Source organism: Acipenser ruthenus, chromosome 13 (genome assembly GCF_902713425.1).
Source record: "Acipenser ruthenus chromosome 13, fAciRut3.2 maternal haplotype, whole genome shotgun sequence".
NCBI classification, from domain to species: Eukaryota; Metazoa; Chordata; class Actinopteri; order Acipenseriformes; family Acipenseridae; genus Acipenser; species Acipenser ruthenus.
Genome location: NC_081201.1, coordinates 38,910,202 through 38,925,837, shown reverse-complemented (window position 1 = coordinate 38,925,837; position 15,636 = coordinate 38,910,202). Strand labels below are relative to the sequence as shown.

Genomic DNA, 15,636 nt, shown 5'->3' with positions numbered 1-15,636 from the left:
ACAACATTTGTGAAATACAAGAAAAGGTCTGGTCATTTCAGTTATAAAGAAATATTGTTGGTGACAACACCCTTCTTTATCTGTCATTAGATATGCATGGAGTAAATTATAATAAATCTATGGACAAAGGGTGAGGTAATCATTTGTATTTATTTAAAAACAATTTGGGTATTCACAAGTTACATTTCACAGTCTGTAACTCAAGTCAAAGTGAAATTAGCACTGCAGACTTTGTACATACAAGTTAATATTGGACTTAACATTGTGTAAAGCACTTACTGCAATCATAGTTTATCAATTAAAAGAACTCTATATCTGATTATTATAGTCTTGGAGAACTTATTTTATTTAATACACTTCTGTCCTCCTAATAGTCTTCAAAAATTAAAAACAAATATCTCTGTAAGCTGTCTGAAATAAAATTAAACACAATTTGAATACGCAAGCAACGTTGGCAGTACCCAAGGGACTCATTCAGTTTTGCCACCTTTCCATTTCCGTGAAATGCCTGGGATTATTCCATTTCCTTGTTTCAATTGGTTTTGGTTTGAAATATACATAAAAGGAACAATATTTATGAGAGTTGGGTTGGCTGAAGAATTGAAGTATGAACTGTTGGGTCACTACCAGTGCTGACCCTCAACAGTTTCTCTTTGTTATTTTTATGTAAAACCACAAAGCGGTATGTAATTCAATATTTTAATGTAACATTATAGATTATTCAGCATGGTCCATTTGACTTTATGAAGCAAAATGAGTTAATTCTAGAGGGTGATAAAAAACTTTTGTCCAGGACTCTGCACAAGGTTTGTGTTTTACAGGCTGCTAAACTCGAATTCAAGTGGGCTTGTTTTTGACGGTTTATTGAATACATATTTGTTTTTTGTTTTTTTTTTAAACCGGAACAAATTTTAAACAAATACCACTTAAAAAATTGACAGTTCAACCTTCAAAGTTTATTATTATGATTGTAAATATACTGATCGTGACTGAAAACAGAACAAAATGTTATGGGTTAAGACTGAATATTGTGCAATATTGTAAATATCGGTGTTCATGAACCGAGTCAACAGAAACCGAGGCATAAATAATTAAACATGGCACTAGGAATTAACTAAGGAAAGTTACTGTACTGAAAACAAATGGCTACTCGCTACTCCTGAAATAAAATACACTGATGCTAAAAAATGTATCTCTCATTGTTATGGTGTGCTGTGAGGAGTAGTGTGTGGGTCAGTAATTACAGCACACCAGAACTTTATAAAATGTATCTCTCATTGTTATGGTGTGCTGTGAGGAGTAGTGTGTGGGTCAGTAATTACAGCACACCAGAACTTTATAAAATGTATCTCTCATTGTTATGGTGTGCTTTGAGTAGTGTGTGGGTCAGTAATTACAGCACACCAGAACTTTATAAAATGTATCTCTCATTGTTATGGTGTGCTGTGAGGAGTAGTGTGTGGGTCAGTAATTACAGCACACCAGAACTTTATAAAATGTATCTCTCATTGTTATGGTGTGCTTTGAGTAGTGTGTGGGTCAGTAATTACAGCACACCAGAACTTTATAAACCCTTGAGCTTTGAATGAAACGGCAGTGAGAATTACATTTTTACTTGCTGGAAGGTTCGGCAGCTGAAATAATAAAGTAATTCCTTTTAATTCCTCATGATCTAAGAACATTTAGGCTCCCCTTTCCCCTCCCTCCCATCCCACCAAATTCACCGTTTATTCTGCCCTAATTCATCCCCTCTTACTCGCCCACCAGGGAATTGTGGGAAGTGGTAATTCATGCACGAAGAAGTATATATCAATATTGTATCGTGAACGGTTTCTGAAATACGACAGGAAGTTAACTGTTTCAATTACAGAAACATGTAGGCTCCTGTTAATGGATGCTTAAACTGTCTCAGTCCCATTTAACTGGGAAATGATTATATAGGCTTGATTTAAATCAGAAATGATTGCAGGTGCCTGTAAGTAATATGTATCTGTAGACGATAGCATGGCCATAGCAGTGGCATAACACTGTTGTTTCCCCAGGACCAAACATTTATGTGTTTCCTGTAGAATAACATGGATATTAAACGCTACCCGTCTGCAAAGGTCAATGTGACAAGTTTCAAGGACAACCTTTACAGACAAGTATGATTGTTTTGCACGTTAAGTGCAACTGAATAAGTTGAGCTGTATTATAATCTCCCTGAATGTGCGACCAACTAGTGGTCAACTTCAACATTAGTTAAAGTAGAGTTCTTTCGTCAGCATGGACACCACACAGGGTATCTGCTTCTTCTCACTGAAGCGAGGGTCTTCAGACCACGACTCGAAGCTGGTAGCCACCATGTAGTTGACTCTGGTTAGAATCTGCAGGATCTCCAGCTGGTTCCCGTATTCACTCAAGACGTTGCACAGTGCCTGGACAAACCAGGATCCCTGCCCCGGGTTCCTCCAGGAGTAGTAGCCTGAAATGAACCCACAGTTCTATCAACACAGGACATAACCAATGCGAATGCCTGTTACACACTCAATTCCATCCTACACAGGTATTTCCAAACACAACAAGACTTTTTAAAATCAGTAAGAAAGGCCTCCTATATATTTAAGTTTCCCAGTAACATTGAGACATAAAAATAAAAACACACAAAAAACCATAAATGTAGCTTTCAGTCTGCAATAACGGAGAAGCATGAAGAAAGTAAATGTTTACCTCTGAATGCATGGATATTTTGTCTCGGTTCCTGGTATTATATTACTGATACTGTCTGAAGTTAACCCTGGGATTACCTGGCACTGTGGAATATGCAAAAAGAAAGTCGGCTTCAACTGGAATTTTGTGACGAGGGTTGGCATCTGTTTCCAAGGATTCATTTGAAGGTCCGGAATCAGTCTGCATCCCATTATCAAATTCAGAGCCCCTGCATGCCTGAACGCAAAACACATACATTCATCTGTGTATATAATAATAATAATAATAATAATAATAATAATAATAATAATAATAATAATAATAATAATGATTTCCATTACACGAGAGTAGATGTTAAAACGTCATGCTGATTTGAACTCGGCTCTCGCCAAGATAAGCACCAACTAAGACGTAGCTTCACAGTAAACTAATGTGATCCATATGTGTCTCCATCCATTTGCGCTTCCTTCCATATGATGATGTAGATATCCTTCTGTCTGGTATTGACGGCTGAAGTGTAATGCTGGCTCCAGGGATCAGCTTATTGCCTCCCTAGCGCATCAGCACACACAACGGCTGCGATGCTGGCTCCGGGGATCAACCACAGTGCGGCCTCCCCAGCGCATCAGCATGACAACCGTCTGGACTGAGCTAAGTAGGATACATCTCTGGGGTCTTCAAGTGGGCACCTTCCATCCTTGGTGTTTCGTCGACTAATAATAATAATAATAATAATAATAATAATAATAATAATAATAATAATAATAATAATTGTTGTATTGGTTGTATAATAATAATAATTGGCATTGTTTTTCACTGTAAGCACGCAAATTGGATTTCTAGTTGTGCTATTGATGATTTGGAGTCAACAGCTTGTATTAATATACATATATATATATATATATATATATACATATACACATATGATGTGAGTACCTGCAATTGTCTCAGAATTAATAAAATATAATATAATAAATCAGTATCCTGTACAGGGAAATTACAAACCAGAACAATTAAAAAAAAAAAAAAAAAAAAAAAAAAAAAACAACTCTACAAGTTTCTAAAAAGTTATGAAATTCCCCTACACCCATGGAATTGTAATGAAACAAAACACTGCACAAACTTCTTCATTCTTCTGTTTCCAGGTGGTAAACAACAAAAAAGACAATGTCTGTACTGTTCTTTTAATACTTGGCAATAGTAACATGAAGCAAGAGCTCAGAAGCTACTAGCAAAGGCTTAAAATAGCTATCGTGCATGTGAAATATGTGGTGCACAAAGTACATACTGTAGATCCCACAAGATAAAGCATATACTGTTATTGGACTAGTCAGATGTCATTTGGATTGAGACTTGCTCATTTTAAAAAACTATTTGGGCTCAATTTTTGCAGGAAATGTAATGCATTTTTATGACTGTTTTTCACTATGGCATCTATGTATTAAATGACTCTAGAGGGGTGTTAGGCGTAATTTCTAAAAACCAGTCGATCCAATTCTGGTAAAGACTCTCATGACGTACCTGAATGAAGAAGAGTTTGGGTTTGCCCACAAGACTCTTGCACATGTCTCCTCTGAACAGGGAGGTCATAGTCTTGATTGGCATTGCTCCGTCCGTGCCATAGATCATGCCTTCCTCGCCGTGGCTTAAAAGGATGCAGGCAAAGCATGAACTGTCACTGTGGTCTTCCTCCGAGGCTAGAGATTTAGAAATAAACCATTTCAAACCACTGTACTTCCTTACTCACTTGATAAAATAGCTTGCTCTATGTAAGTTGCCAGGTATTTAGATCTGTCACTTTTTAATTTAACTGAATACAGTCCTTTTTTCTTAAACTAAGCATTAATTCTAGAATGAATGATCCTTTACTGGTGTCAGGAAGCACTTTAAAGAAAGGGTGCTGTTCTGAGCAGTTAAAAACAAACTCAAGGTGCCGATATTTGATGGACGTAGCGTCTGTTTAATCTCTATATTTAACACTTGTTCTATTTTTCGCCCGAATCTAATTTATGCAGTTACATGCATACCTTATACAACAGCTTTGCAAACCAGGTGTCCACACTGTCCTATACACTTACTCGTTCTCCACTCCCTGACTCCCAGTATTCTCTGCAGCAGTATTTCATTGGATCGCATTGCACCTCAAAGGTTGCATCCCAACCCAATCATTAGCCACTGAGGGCTTTAAACATCAGCCCATGTTTTCTACATAATAACCCTCTTCTACATTTAACCAAGTAACCAAGTAGTAAGAGTGTGCTTACCGTCTCTAAGCAGTGTCCCCATGTTTTGACACGTCTGGTCGTTGTAAATACAAACTTCAAAGCCCAAAGTTTTAAAACACTTAAACAGTTCTCCAGCATCCCTGTCTGTGCCGTTCCGTACTGTCATGCCTAGAGAAAAAAAAAAAAAATGCTATAGAAACTCTGCAGAGCTTATACTGTGGGGCTGCATTTACACAGGTGTGAGAAAGTCGTCACACGTTGCTTCTTTTCACATTTTTTATTTTATTTATTTTTTAAAGAACATAGAAAGGATGTTCTGGTTTTTATACCTGTTAGTTATAACTGCTGTATGATTTTGGATTTAATGATTCATCTTGATACGATAAGCAATATAAACAGTTAAATAAATAAATAATTTATAAATAAAGGGATCTTCAAGGAAATAGATACAGTACCCAAGAACCTCAGTGAACCAGAATCAGTGTGCCTGCAGAGCAGCCAGTACCAGTTTTCCTTGGCCATGCATTACTGTAAGTGACGAGTATAGGGTGCAGCAGGTGTACAAGGGATTTGGGCATACTGTGCTTAACATACTGGAATGCAGGGAGATTCCGCTTGTCATCTAACGATAGATACCGTGCAGCTGAAAGTGGTCATACCTGTTTGCACATGAAAGTTTTTGTTGTTGATAATGATGCACTTCCCAAGCCTCTTGTAGTTCATCTTATACTGGAAGGCCGGTGAAACAACTCTGTTATGACTTTCAGAAGAGGGGTCCTGCTCCAGACCCTGGCCATCCTTTTTCTTCTTACTGTTGAAGACCACAAAACACACATGGGGACTTCAGCAGAAAGATCATGTAAAAACAGTATCAGCGCATAATTCACAAGCAAAACAGAAAAAGCGAATGTGACAGGAAAGAACAGCTAGTCCACCTCTCCAGCTGAGCAATCACGGAGTACTGTTTTTATCTATCTTGTAACCGGCCTTCTCAAAAACCTTCACATATCTACAGGAAGAAGCTCACAATGACAATTGTTGACATCCAATGTGCAATTCTTACAGCTCACTGCAGGGTACAGTCCTTCAAAATGGGATGCAGGTTTAGCAAGGGGGCAGGTTAAGTTTGAGGCTAGAGTATATTTCACAAATTGGAACAGAAAGAAACTATGGTGTTCTCAATTAACATTGATTACCAACTAGAAGCCCTTGTAACAAACTTGTTGTTGAAGCTCAAAGTGAACTATGCACACCTGGCTTACCTACCTGTACAATGTGTTGCCTCTTTTTGACCTCTACTATTGTATTGCGGAAATGCAGATAGGATTACTGTACTAACTACAATACATCACTCTATATTATATGCCACTGAATGAAAATAGTGTTTAAGATATAAATTGGTTATCTGATCATCAGTTACTATCATCAGATACATATTATATAAGAAAATGGAGAAGCCATTTCCTTCAAACATAATCATAGCTAGCAGTAGTTGTTGGCCCTATTCCTTACTGTAAGCACTTTCATTAATCTTGTAATTAAACATGGAAAAGTGAATAGTTCTGCATCTCTCAGAGGATTACACATTGATGCATTTCATGTCACTCAGTCCTGTTGGTGAAAGCTTAAAAACCAAACTTGACTGAGAGAACTAAAGAATACAGCTGTGCCCCACATAGGCAACACCTCAACGTGTGCGGTCTCCGTCAGGAAGATTCCTAAAATGTCGCATGACTTTAATATGTCAGACTGGGCAAGGTCAATGACACGTTTAGATTGTAGTGTTTATATAACCTTCCAAATATCAAGTCAAAAGCTCAAATGTTCTCTGGGACATTTGGTTTTGAGAGTATGACTTAAAGATAGAATACAGTGTGTACTGAATGTGAAGAAAACATTTCAATGCGTTTGGTCTTTAGCCTATAGTCACATGACCACAACATGGCAGCCGTATTAGGTTACAGAGAAAGTTACCCTTAACACTTTGCCAGAGGAGCATCACAACACTGTGAAAATGAAGAATAGCTTTGCTTATGTGTGAAGAAGTGGCAGATTTACTGGCACATAGAAGAACTTTCCTACCAAATTTACAAGAAACTAGCAGCTGTTAAATACACAATCCAAATCAGGACAGACTAGTATACATTATTGTAGGATTTAAAGAGATATAGCATTGGTGCCAGGTAACATTAGTCACGTGACATCATCAAACTACAGAAACATCATGCTCAATGAAAATGTTTAAAAGAAACAAACACACCTGGGCAACTCATTCAATAAGCACTAGCACACACACCTGGGCTCCTCATTCAGTGGTATAAAATAAGCACTAGCACACACACCTGGGCAACTCATTCAATAAGCACTAGCACACACACCTGGGCTCCTCATTCAGTGGTATAAAATAAGCACTAGCACACACACCTGGGCTCCTCATTCAATAAGCAGTAGCACACATACCTGGGCTCTTCATTCAGTGGTACTCCACTCTGCATCTGAAAAGTTGTTTTTTCTATTTTTGAAAGAACTTTACCCTTTATAATTGTGCTAGGAGCCTAACATGCTCAATGCTACTCTATAAAGAGTAAAGCATGCTGGTGTACACTCAGGCCATGCAAACTCCTGAGTCAGCAAGTGAATCATGCTGGACTTTTCTATAGGGCTTTTCAAACACAAAGTACCTGTGACCTACCATCCTGCTGAGGTCATCCAGGCCTCTGCCCCCTCTGCTGACGAGCACAGAATCGGGTGGTATAGGAATCCTATATATATATATATATATATATATATATATATATATATATATATATATATATATATATGCAAAATATATACATGTATAACTTGAGTAACTGAGCAGGCTGGAATGAGAGGTTCCCTCTTCTGTAATGATCTACAGGGGTACACCAAAGTGGTGAGTCTACTGTACCTCACAAAGCGTAGATCTGTCTCCATGCATGCTGCCAAATGGTAGCTTAACCAAATAAGACTTGTATGTTGAAGGCACAAGCCTATTATATTGTACAAATCTCGAGGTTGTTTCATCCCATCGGAGCACTGATAGCCATACATTTATTACACAACCCAAATCAAGTACCCTCAGCCATGCAGGCAAACTGCTAATAGGTAATCATAGCCATGCAGTCATACTGAAGCCCCTGATAAAACTTATTAGACGCAATGCAAGTGCCATGTTCAGTTCAAACAGTGCCTGTCCCACCACGTCACCCCATTCTTCGACCTGAGCAGACCACTGTACCTGGGCTGAACCAGCCGCCACTGAGCCTGTTACACTGACCCCCCTCCCAGACAAAGAGGAACCTCAAACATTACTATCCAGAAATGATAACCTGGTAGCTAAAAATGATTAAACTAATGCTGATTATGTGTAAATATTCCCTCGATAACCTTGTGACTTGATTATTCCATATTATACTAGTAACTATTTAACGTGTCTTCCATATTAGAGCTATTGTCAGCTTTTGATAAGCCTAATTCTACCTCGACAAGGAGACAGCAAACTTAAAACACCACTATATATATATATATATATATATATATATATATATATATATATATATATATTATGAGGCAGTGTGTTGTGTGAGACAGCAGGGAGGGGGTTAAAACCTCCCAGAAGGAAAAAAAATGGCACCTTTTTGTATTTGATTGTTTTGCTTTCTAGTCAATTAGTTTTTGTTAATTGTTTTATTATTAATTGATCCCCTGCACCTGGCTATTATTGTAAATTAGAGCCAGGTGCAGGCTTTTTAAGAGGAGCAGTCAGTCTGCTCATGGCTGCTGAGTAGAAGGAGGCAGAAGAGGTGCTCTGTCTCCGAGCAGTCAGAGAAAGAGTAAGTGCTGTGTAAACCTGTGAGTTTATGTTTGTGTCGGTGCCAGGTAAACGGCTTAGCCGTCCTGCAGGTTAGTCAGGGAAAGTACCTGTTTAGTTAGTACTCCAGAACGGAGTTAGGTGTTTGTTTGTAATTTTGTTTTGTTTTGTGTTTGATTAAAAGTAGCGCAACCGCGCTGTAAAAATCCATTTCTGCTGTGCTGGGTCAGTTATTAAAGGGGCAACGAACCTGTGAGAGGTGAAATCGTTCACTATATATATATATATATTTAAATGCCACTGTCAATCACGTCAACATTTGGTGTGAGTAAATGCACAGATTTTTTTATTTACTGTACATCACTTTGTTATGAAAGGTGCTGTAGTATTTTTATATACTGTAATACAGACAGAAATACACAGTGTAGCATCAGTAAATCTTGGCTTTACATTACTGTTGTTTGTCACCTTGGCAAGGGAAATTGTAAAGCATTAACCCAGTGCATCAGCTACACCCCTTAAAGTAAAGATGTTGTTTCCCCTTTACAGATCAGTATCTGTTGTGTAGATTGCAATGTCTGCTTGCAGCGCTGCACACCCCATAATTTTAAAAACTCTGTTTATTTTACCCAGTACTGCAGTACTTTATGCCTTTGTGCAGTATTGTATAAGCACCCACAACCCCACAACAAAATTGTTACTTCTTTTGTAAACACTTAGCACAGTTTGTATAATGTTTGGTAATTTAGGTACATATCAGATACTATATTTATCTAAGGTAGGAACGACAGCACATATAATCTAGAACTCCATTCATCTGCCACAGACTACTCCCTTTTGTGGTGTACTGCAGCTTTACTGGAATTGTCAGCTGTGCCAGCTGTAGAGCACTTTGCGGCTAAAATGTTCCTGTTCCTATAGAGATCCTAACATTTTGTAACCATTTCCTCTATCGATAGATAAGACAGTTTCAAATGTTGATCAGCAAGGTACAGGGTTAGGGCTATCTTACCCTGAGCCCTTTAAATGTATTCCCATCACTGACCAACTAGAATCTCAGGTCCTCTAATTCCAACAGTGCATCACACACAGATAGATATCATACGATTTGGTGGCATTTACTCTAAGACAGAAACATGTCTATAAACAAGAACGTACGTCATTAACACACACCCCTCTCCACCTCTGATAAAAACAAAACAAAACCAGAGCTTTCAGTAATCATGAAAATATGCTTGACCTGACTTACACCACAGTGAGTGTACAAATGTAAGTGTGACAAGAACACGGAGACGCCAAACATTCTATACCAAGTTTGAGTGACCAAGAAAGATTAAAAAAAAAAAAAAAAACCTTGATGAAGAAGAGACAGAAATGCAACCGCCACTATATCCCAGCCGCCTGGGATAGTGCAATTCCAAGAGGGGAAGCACTGCTGCTATTTTACAGAACATATAAGTGCAGTGAGAACACAGGTTAGAGCAATACAGGGAGTCACAGACTATTCCACTGAAGTCTTTGTGGCTTCACAAATACTAGAAAACTTCCTGACACAAAACGAGCAAAAACTCTTATACTTGTAGTGCTTGCACAACCGCCTGGACAAGGTGTGTGGTAGCAATGTACTGCGGATTATTCACACAAAGTCTTCAAAAGAATATTGGTTGTATTTCATTCAAAAAATCAAGGCAAAAGATTTTTTTAAATTTTTTTTTTTTATGAAGAAATTCAATGTATTTAGATGATACATTACTGTTACAGTCTGAAAGTGTATTTATTAGCATTACCTGATCTTTCAGTTGTAACACAAGTGTTACTTTGATATGCAGTATAGATAGAAGCTGTACTTACCTAGAAATGATAAGCTCCAAAGCAGTTGTTTTTAGGTATATGCGTGTGTACAGCTACACAGTGTGATATTTGCTGTTTTTAGGTATATACTTGTCTACAGCTACACAGCGTGGTATTTGCTGTTTTTAGGTATATACTTGTCTACAGCCAAACAGCGTGGTATTTGCTGTTTTTAGGTATATACTTGTCTACAGCTACACAGCGTGGTATTTGCTGTTTTTAGGTATATGCGTGTGTACAGCTACACAGCGTGATATTTGCTGTTTTTAGGTATATGCGTGTGTACAGCTACACAGCGTGATATTTGCTCTAAAAGGTCAGTAACAGTGTAGGGCCTAGGCAATATCAATGTCTAATCGCCAAAAATAAAATCAACTACTTAAACCAAGAACCTGTGTGGCATAACATAACCTGTTCAAACCCACATGCTGCCCTTTGGTCTGTGTGTGAGAGAAAACTATAGTATTCAATTACAAATGCCAGTCCATATTCATTGTGGATGTCTGTCTTCTGAGTATAAAACTTTGTTTAACCTCAGAAGACAGACGCTACATTTCTGGATACCCCAAATAGAACTAGTTTGAAACTCCACTGGATGTAGTCACCGGGCAGCAGTGTGGAGTAGTGGTTAGGGCTCTGGACTCTTGTCTGGAGGGTCGTGGGTTCAATCCCAGCTGGGGGACACTGCTGTTGTACCCTTGAGCAAGGTACTTTACCTAGATTGCTCCAGTAAAAACCCAACTGTATAAATGGGTAATTGTATGTAAAAGATAATGTAATTGTATGTAAAAAATAATGTGATATCTTGTAACAATTGTAAATTGCTCTGGATAAGAGTGTTGGCTAATAAATAAATAATAATAATGTACAGGGAACTGGTTTGATGTACACTTGTAGATAGATCTAAGCATTAATACAAAATATTGTATTTAAATAGGAAACAGATATTTCATGTCATTAAAACTGCACGCGTGTGGTGTCAGACAATACTAAATTGCTTTTCTCTGAACAATTTTTGAAACCAGGATAAATAATGAAAATGAGTCGTTTAGTGACATGGACATTTTGAGGTTGACGCAACGTGCATGTTTCAGGGACAAATCTAGCATATTACTAATTATATTCATGTAGTTTTAACGAAAATGTGCACTCAAAGGTGTATGGTAACTGCTACTAATGTGTATAAGGTCTACAGCACCATCTAGTGGGAAAAGTGTTAATAACAAGATCTCGAGTCTGTAAATTCACATCAGCCAGGTGTTTTTGAAAGGGGCTTTCTGGTTGTTATTTAGAATACAGTACTAGCATGCCATCTTGAAAAGGTTTACGCCCTGAAGCCTTCTAAAAAAAAGTTTTTGTTTTACTTCTGCTCTATTAACTCAAGAATAATAGGTTGGACAGTTTATTTTCATCACATCTTTTACCAGGCGACACAAATACAATAGGATTGGAGTCTATTTTAGTCATCTATTACACCCTCAACACTCAAATAAACTAAATTAATTCAATCTTTATCAGTGTCTTCAATGTTGAAATTATTTTTTTAATCACGCACGTGGACACTCCACCCCCTCGCTAATAAAACAAGCCCAAGTTATTGGGTTTGAATAAACAAAGAGTGTTTATTCACATGTTGTTTTTTTTCTGCCTAAACGGTCAATGCAGTACAAGCTAGACAAGTTCTCCCACACCTCTTTCAACCTAGGCCTTTCTGTTGAAGCAAGTCTGTTCACGTACTTTGTAAACCATAGCCGATCCAACCAGTTTCCCTGGAATTTGGCGCCAGTAAACATGTGTTTCTAGTTCTACTTTTCTCTTCCTTCATCTGCGTTCCGTGTTGGAGATGAAACGTCACATAAAAGTGGGCGAGAGAGGGTTCCGTGGAAAACCTCCCCTGTGCCACAGCAGAGTATAACGCAGTTACCATGCGGTGCAGCTTGAAGTGTAAAAGCAATGCTTTTCTATTCCAGCAGGGTGTGCCAGACAGCTTTAAGGAATTGAATTACCTGTACTCAGTTTTTCCATAACAATATGATTTCTGCTTAGGATTTGTCTAACACTGTACTCCCGTCCTTCTCTTGGGTACTGTATTAACAAACATAGGCTACTGAATTTGTTGATGGACGAGACTACTAAAGCAAAACAATCTATCTATCTCTCTATCTATGAAAACTTCCGCTGCCCATGTCAAATGCTATTTGAATTGCAGTGCTGTTCACTGGCTGCTAATTCTACTTTTAAAACAGGGCTATGTATGCCATCAGTATCACCCCATGTCTGTCCATACACCTTGCCTTGTCGACTGTTGACAGTACTTCAGTGAAGTGAAACTCAAGGAGTGTCAAAGCTCACTTACTTTCCAAACAGAGAGAACCTTCCTTTTCTGTCCGGCTTCGCATCCGTTGTATCTCCCATTGCTTCGACCTCCTCCTCTCTATCGGGAGCAGAAGCCTCATCCGCCATCTGCATTGAGAAATGTGCTGTAAAGGGTTCTAATCTAATAATGCATTGAGAAATGTGCTGTAAAGGGTTCTGATCTAATAATGCATTGAGGAATGTGCTGTAAAGGGTTCTGATCTAATAATGCATTGATGAATGTGCTGTAAAGGGTTCTGATCTAATAATGCATTGAGAAATGTGCTATAAAGGGTTCTGATCTAATAATGCATTGAGGAATGTGCTGTAAAGGGTTCTGATCTAATAATGCATTGATGAATGTGCTGTAAAGGGTTCTGATCTAATAATGCATTGAGGAATGTGCTGTAAAGGGTTCTGATCTAATAATGCATTGAGAAATGTGCTATAAAGGGTTCTGATCTAATAATGCATTGAGGAATGTGCTGTAAAGGGTTCTGATCTAATAATGCATTGATGAATGTGCTGTAAAGGGTTCTGATCTAATAATGCATTGAGAAATGTGCTATAAAGGGTTCTGATCTAATAATGCATTGAGGAATGTGCTGTAAAGGGTTCTAATGTAATGATGCATTGAGAAATGTGCTGTAAAGGGTTCTGATCTAATAATGCATTGAGAAATGTGCTGTAAAGGGTTCTGATCTAATAATGCATTGAGGAATGTGCTGTAAAGGGTTCTGATCTAATAATGCATTGAGGAATGTGCTGTAAAGGGTTCTGATCTAATAATGCATTGAGAAATGTGCTGTAAAGGGTTCTGATCTAATAATGCATTGAGAAATGTGCTGTAAAGGGTTCTGATCTAATAATGCATTGAGGAATGTGCTGTAAAGGGTTCTGATCTAATAATGCATTGAGGAATGTGCTGTAAAGGGTTCTGATCTAATAATGCATTGAGAAATGTGCTGTAAAGGGTTCTGATCTAATAATGCATTGAGAAATGTGCTGTAAAGGGTTCTGATCTAATAATGCATTGAGAAATGTGCTGTAAAACACAGGGGTTCTAATCTTAGATGCTGCTAAAACTGTTGTATCAAAACTAAGGACTCTAAGGAGATATCTCCTAAAGTTCCTGATAACTGCAGTAGCGTGTTTACAGCCCTATTAGTACCTTCAAATAGGTGGTGGTGACTCATTATAAAGCATGACCACAAGTCATGGTTTAAGATTTTTTTTTATTTTACTACGTCCATTCCTTTATTCTAATTTCGTCTCCTCCTTGTACATTTATAAATATGTAGTTTCATATGTTCAAGCTGGATCATTTTGACTCAGAAGGTTTAAAATGCAAGATTAAAATGCAAGATGGGCAGCAGTGTGGAGTAGTGGTTAGCGCTCTGGACTCTTGACCAGAGGGTCGTGGGTTCAATCCCAGGTGGGGGACACTGCTGCTGTACCCTTGAGCAAGGTACTTTACCTAGATTGCTCCAGTAAAAACCCAACTGTATAAATGGGTAATTGTATGTAAAAAATAATGTGATATCTTGTAACAATTAATTAAGATTAGGGATTCCTTTCAAAAAGTTTTAAAATGAGGTCACCGTGATTGATGTGAGTCGTTTCCCTTATATAAATAAGTGTTTTAAAGTAAACACCGCAATTTACGGAGGTAATTTGCTGTAAAATGCCATATACTGTAGTGTACTGCAGTTTTTTTTGTTTGTTGGTTTTACTGTAAGTAGTGCTATGGTTTACTAGATTTAATGCAGTATTCTACAGTATGTTTCTCTAATTCATAAATGTGGAATATATCGTAGGTATTCAGCAATATAAAATGCCTTTTATATTGGTAAATATTCTGAGTTAACATAGTCGCATTCACAAATATTCTACAGCCAGATACGGTTTAGTTTTACAAGTGAAAAAACAAAAAAACGAATAAAACAATAACATTAGGTATTTAAAGTCACTTACTTTCACTCTTGGTTTGTCTTTTGGTTTTAGTTCAACTCAAGTACCGGTATCTCTAAACAAACTTTTATTTTAAATGCTCTTTCGATTTCAACCAAGGTCCCGTCCCAATTAAACGAATAAAGTCGCGAAGACATCAAATTCATTCAACTTCCTTACTGTAGCGCCTCAGAGTTTAAAGCGACAGGCACACTATTGTATTAGATAGCTCTAATTTCTTCCCACTTACTAACACACCTCGTTTTTATTTTATTTATGGTTTGAGTTATTTTGAAAGTAAAAGTATTACAAATTGAAACAATAATACATTAAACTGAACGCTTCACAGAATGTTAGTTGATCTTGTCATAGAATAATACCGCTACAATCAAAGCCGTCGGGAACACCAAACAAATAATTTGTACATTTTCAGATTCTTAGAAAACATATTGTTGCAGTAAACGCTGGCTGGATTGTAAAAGCAAGTTTTAAACTTTTTTTTTTTTTTTTTTTAATCATTGCGAAGTTAAATAGTCGATATTCTATTTGTCAAGGAATTTTAAAATCCAAAATTAGCTGGCCATACAATAATCAACTGTGTTTTAATATCATAGGTCGGCCTATTAATAAACTTTATTTATTTAAAATGTTAAATAAAAAGTATATTTGGTCCTCACACGCGTTTCGACCATATAAGTTTTAAACTGCAAAAATAGCAAAATGACTGTTTTCCGA

At 37.5% G+C, this 15,636-nt stretch overlaps 1 protein-coding gene across 2 annotated transcripts; it reads right to left on the bottom strand.

Annotated features, from left to right (window-relative positions):
• Positions 1-131: 131 nt before the first annotated feature.
• Positions 132-15,051, bottom strand: LOC117417933 (caspase-7-like). Of its 2 annotated transcripts, XM_034926120.2 has the most exons (7): positions 14,926-15,051; positions 12,953-13,059; positions 5,573-5,724; positions 4,953-5,081; positions 4,210-4,385; positions 2,787-2,925; positions 132-2,464 (listed from the first exon to the last, which is right to left on the bottom strand). In XM_034926120.2, exons 2-7 carry the CDS (start codon positions 13,057-13,059, stop codon positions 2,238-2,240), a joined length of 930 nt encoding a protein of 309 aa, XP_034782011.1. In that variant the 5' UTR covers positions 14,926-15,051; the 3' UTR covers positions 132-2,237. The 2 variants fall into 2 exon arrangements, with proteins under 2 accessions (XP_034782011.1, XP_058841342.1); XM_058985359.1 differs by lacking the exons at positions 12,953-13,059; positions 14,926-15,051 and adding an exon at positions 7,374-7,514.
• Between the last annotated feature and the right edge of the window lie 585 nt (positions 15,052-15,636).

Excerpts from the sequence above, each read along its gene's own strand:
- LOC117417933 (XM_034926120.2), bottom strand. The coding sequence starts at position 13,059 with ATGGCGGATGAGGCTTCTGCTCCCGATAGAGAGGAGGAGGTCGAAGCA. Across the intron at positions 5,725-12,952 it reads AGGTTCTCTCTGTTTGGAAA|TAAGAAGAAAAAGGATGGCC; the intron begins GTAAGTGAGCTT and ends GGTCTTCAACAG. Across the intron at positions 2,465-2,786 it reads TGCATATTCCACAGTGCCAG|GCTACTACTCCTGGAGGAAC; the intron begins GTAATCCCAGGG and ends GGTTCATTTCAG.